We start from the raw sequence: 1,068 nt of genomic DNA on the forward strand, positions 1-1,068 counted from the left end.
CCCGCAACTACAAGGGGGCCCACTTGCAGCTACAATATTATTATTTAATCTTTTTTGTTTGTTAAAAGTATTCTTTTCAACTGTCTACAAACACAGCCAGGCTGAAGTAGTTAATGCGTTCTTCCAGGAGTGAATAAAAAATTCTCACACTTGAGAGGATGGGCCCCTTAGATACTAACATGGGCCCCCATATATGGATTCTAATGGCGCAGGGGCCCACTTGCCATCGAACAAGTTGGCAACCTGGCCAGTCTGCCACTGCATACATACATACATACATACATGGCTAATTCGTGCATTACAAGTGCAATCTGTGAGTAGAACAGTAAAAATATGCAAGACTTTTCTTAAGTTCCAAATGTGAATTTGTCTGTGTTAACTACATCCCAAAGATGAAGCCTTGTAGCTTTGTTAGAAAAAAAAAGAAGAGACATACGCACATGCATACGTAAGAAGAAGAAGAAGAAGAAGATAACACACACATACACACACATCACAAACTGCTTACCCTGAAGCCTGATTTTCTTCGCTTTTTTCGATGTTGGGTTGTCTACACACACGTTTATGTTTATAGTTTCGCCAGAGTAATATTTCTGCAAAAATAAAGGAAACACATTGAACACATCAAAGTGGCCATAGAGTTGTATCTTTCTCTATTGTCAGCTGTCGTTTTGCGCGCGCGCGCGAGTGATGAGGGCTGGAAAATGACGAGGAGAGAACGGTTAGCTATTTAAAAAAATTTAGCCAAGGTTGCACTGATGATCCTTTTCTGCCTCCAGACACCCTTGCCAAGCCGGCGGAGGTAAAGGACATGGAACGCACCCCCTTTCGGTTATTTTTTTTTTTTGCTACAGAAACCCACGTTTTCGACTGCAGAGATTCCGAATCTTTTAAAAAAAAAATTAAAAATCGGTATTTCAAAATTTTACCCCCACCCCTTTTTTTTTTTTTTTTTTTTTTTTTGCATATTCGGAATCTCCGCAGTCGAAAAAGTGGGTTTCTGTAGAAAAAAAGAAAAAACGAAAAAAAAAATTATTAAAAAAATTAAATTAACCGAAATGGGATGCG

At 38.9% G+C, this 1,068-nt stretch overlaps 1 protein-coding gene across 2 annotated transcripts in view; it reads right to left on the minus strand.

Annotated features, from left to right (window-relative positions):
- LOC106879057 (beta-arrestin-1) overlaps positions 1–1,068 on the minus strand; it is a 63,714-nt gene that overhangs the window by 9,203 nt on the left and 53,443 nt on the right. For both annotated transcript variants that reach the window (XM_052968136.1, XM_014928485.2), the window contains exon 8: positions 509–593. In XM_052968136.1, coding sequence (XP_052824096.1) covers positions 509–593 — 85 coding nt within the window. The remainder of the gene's footprint in view (positions 1–508; positions 594–1,068) is intronic.

This window comes from Octopus bimaculoides, chromosome 5 (assembly GCF_001194135.2).
Source record: "Octopus bimaculoides isolate UCB-OBI-ISO-001 chromosome 5, ASM119413v2, whole genome shotgun sequence".
NCBI lineage: Eukaryota > Metazoa > Mollusca > Cephalopoda > Octopoda > Octopodidae > Octopus > Octopus bimaculoides.